Source organism: Brassica oleracea, chromosome C6 (genome assembly GCF_000695525.1).
Source record: "Brassica oleracea var. oleracea cultivar TO1000 chromosome C6, BOL, whole genome shotgun sequence".
NCBI lineage: Eukaryota > Viridiplantae > Streptophyta > Magnoliopsida > Brassicales > Brassicaceae > Brassica > Brassica oleracea.
In genome coordinates this window covers 93,540-96,053 of record NC_027753.1, presented here as the reverse complement: position 1 = coordinate 96,053, position 2,514 = coordinate 93,540, and the positions used below count along the sequence as shown (strand labels likewise).

General features: G+C 37.1%; 1 protein-coding gene across 1 annotated transcript in view; it reads left to right on the top strand.

Moving 5' to 3' along the window:
• The window catches only part of LOC106297128 (ribosome maturation protein SBDS), a 6,651-nt gene that overhangs the window by 1,568 nt on the left and 2,569 nt on the right, over positions 1-2,514 (top strand). The window contains 3 exon segments of the mRNA XM_013733411.1: positions 1,706-1,810; positions 1,813-2,103; positions 2,179-2,221. Coding sequence (XP_013588865.1) covers positions 1,706-1,810; positions 1,813-2,103; positions 2,179-2,221 — 439 coding nt within the window.

Here is a 2,514-nt window from a genome sequence, read left to right as displayed (position 1 = left end):
TGGGTGCAGAGACGTTTGCATTCGACGCAGCTTTGGAGGGCGGGGATACAGAGACAGACTGTACTAGCGACGTAGCGTATGTATATATATATTTGTATGAGGAGATGCGGGGTGTATGGACTAGCTATATGCTATCATCGCATTGTTTGTGTTGTGTTTGTGTGATGCTTTAGGCGTCTTGTTTGTTCATGTTAGAGCTAAACTTCCATAGTGGGAGTTCTATTACTCAAGTCAGTGGTTTGCGTGTTTAGCATCCCATACCTCACGGAGTAACTCCCCTGTTACTCACCCCTCCTTTCCTTCCCCTTTCAGATGAGACTGACGAGCAGGAGTGATTGCTATCGGGCTGGTGCTTTGGGAGTTTTATTTCTGTCTTTTTCAGACTTGCGGATTTTATGTTGTTATCGATATTTTCGGGATTTATTATGTTATTTTGATTTATGGCTATTTATTGGATTTACGCTTTTGAAGTTGACTTTTGAGAAGTAATAAATGGAGATTTCAGACTTTTTATTTAATTAAGTTATTTCGGAAAATACGGGTGTTACATTTGGATTCCTTCAAATCCAGGCGCACTGAGCTCAAACCACACGTTCGCTTCTTCTTTCGCTTTCGATAAGACTGAGACTGAGGAATAATGAAAAACTAGTTTATTTTGCAGGTTATATAGGGGAAGATCGGATTTAGTGATCATGGCAGGGACCACTTGTAATAATATAAGATCGAAAGACTCATGTTCATGATATATTAAATATATAATAGTACCTATAGTGTATCCACAACATACATAACCATGACTATAGTCATGAAAATGCAACCACAGCTCACATATCCACAACCATACTAAATCAACCAAATATCTAGTTACAACGACCACTTAATTACACCAGAACATGATACAATTATGCATTACCATACAACTACCAAGTCTGCGGCAATAGCCAATCAACAACGACACCTACAATCCACAAGTTTGTCTGCATAAACCCGAACAAGTTACAACCAAAAATCATTCACTCAAGAAAATGAACAAATTCGTCAAACAAAATACAATGTAGCAACCATTATTTTGGTCTAAAACATCTTCCACCATCCAAAACCAAAAGCAATCCAACTCTACGAACCCCAACAATTTGTGTTCTACAACTTAACATGTCCATGTCCACATTTATGTTGTGTATCCACAACATACATAACCATGACCACAGTCACGAAAAACTGCTTTTTCATTTACCACAAATCAACGTCAATTTTTTTAAAAAATTACTAATTTTAATCTTAACCATTAGATCAAAATATAGCTATTCTAATATGACGGCTCACATTAAAGTCCACAAATCTATAAACCTAACAAATATAATTAGAACATTACGCGGTTAACTACAAGTGATCCAACAAGTAGTTAGTTCGAGGGGTCTTTTTGTCCACGAAATATCAAGTCTCAGCCCAAAATACATCTCAAGTGTAAATAACACAGTGTGTGAAAGGACAATTTCAAAGTAGCTAAAATTGTAAACAACTCATAGTAAAGATGGTTAACTCAATTAGTGCTTAAAATTAGAAGGGTGTTTAGTAAATTAACCATTTAGAAGTATGTTATGTTTGGAAAGTAAACAATAGAAAAGTAGGTTTTAGTGTAAATTTCGCGTATATTTTTTTGTTTCTCTCACCTTTAGCCACGAGAAAACGTTTATTGAACAATTAGCCGAACACGAAAGCGCCTTTTGCCGGCGAGCAAGAGGGAAAAAAACGGGTCGGTTTCCAGAAACTTACGAGAGAGAGAGAGGACATAGATGAAGTGTTGCAGTCACACATACTGTTTATTCAAACTTGTCCAAAGGAATTCTTGCCAAATCAAAAGACTTGATCAAGTCCTTTGGATCTGATGATCACACCAAGATATGCTTGGACAAAGGTGAGCTTCAAGTTGCTGGAAAAGAGAGGGAATCACAGTTCTCAAGCCAGTTTCGGGATATTGCTACCATTGTAATGCAGAAAACCCTAAACCCTGAAACCCAACGCCGTTATACCATTAGCATGGTAGAGCGTCTTATGCATGAAATCCATTTTGCTGTTGATCCTCATAGCAATTCCAAGAAACAGGTGAGTGGTATTTATTTAGCGATTTGTAGAGCTTCATTTTTTATTATTATTATTATTATTATTGAACTTGTGCAGGCTCTTGATGTTATCCGTGAGCTGCAGAAGCACTTCCCTATAAAGCCTTTGTAGAAGTCGGATAACCAGACTGAGATAAACGATATAACAAAATAACATTTAAGGAAATTGACGATTTGTAAAGCGAATACAAGAACGATAAGAAATCGTATTCGCAAATATACATGGAGTCGAGATATAATCTCTTTCCTTAACTCTAAATATTCGCTCCGTTAGTGAGACGGTACTATACGAATATCGAGTCCCAGGATACAACCATGGCAGACGATCACGATTCACTCATGAATCACCCTATCGAACTATAAACTCTACGAAACACTCTCGTATTTAAGACTT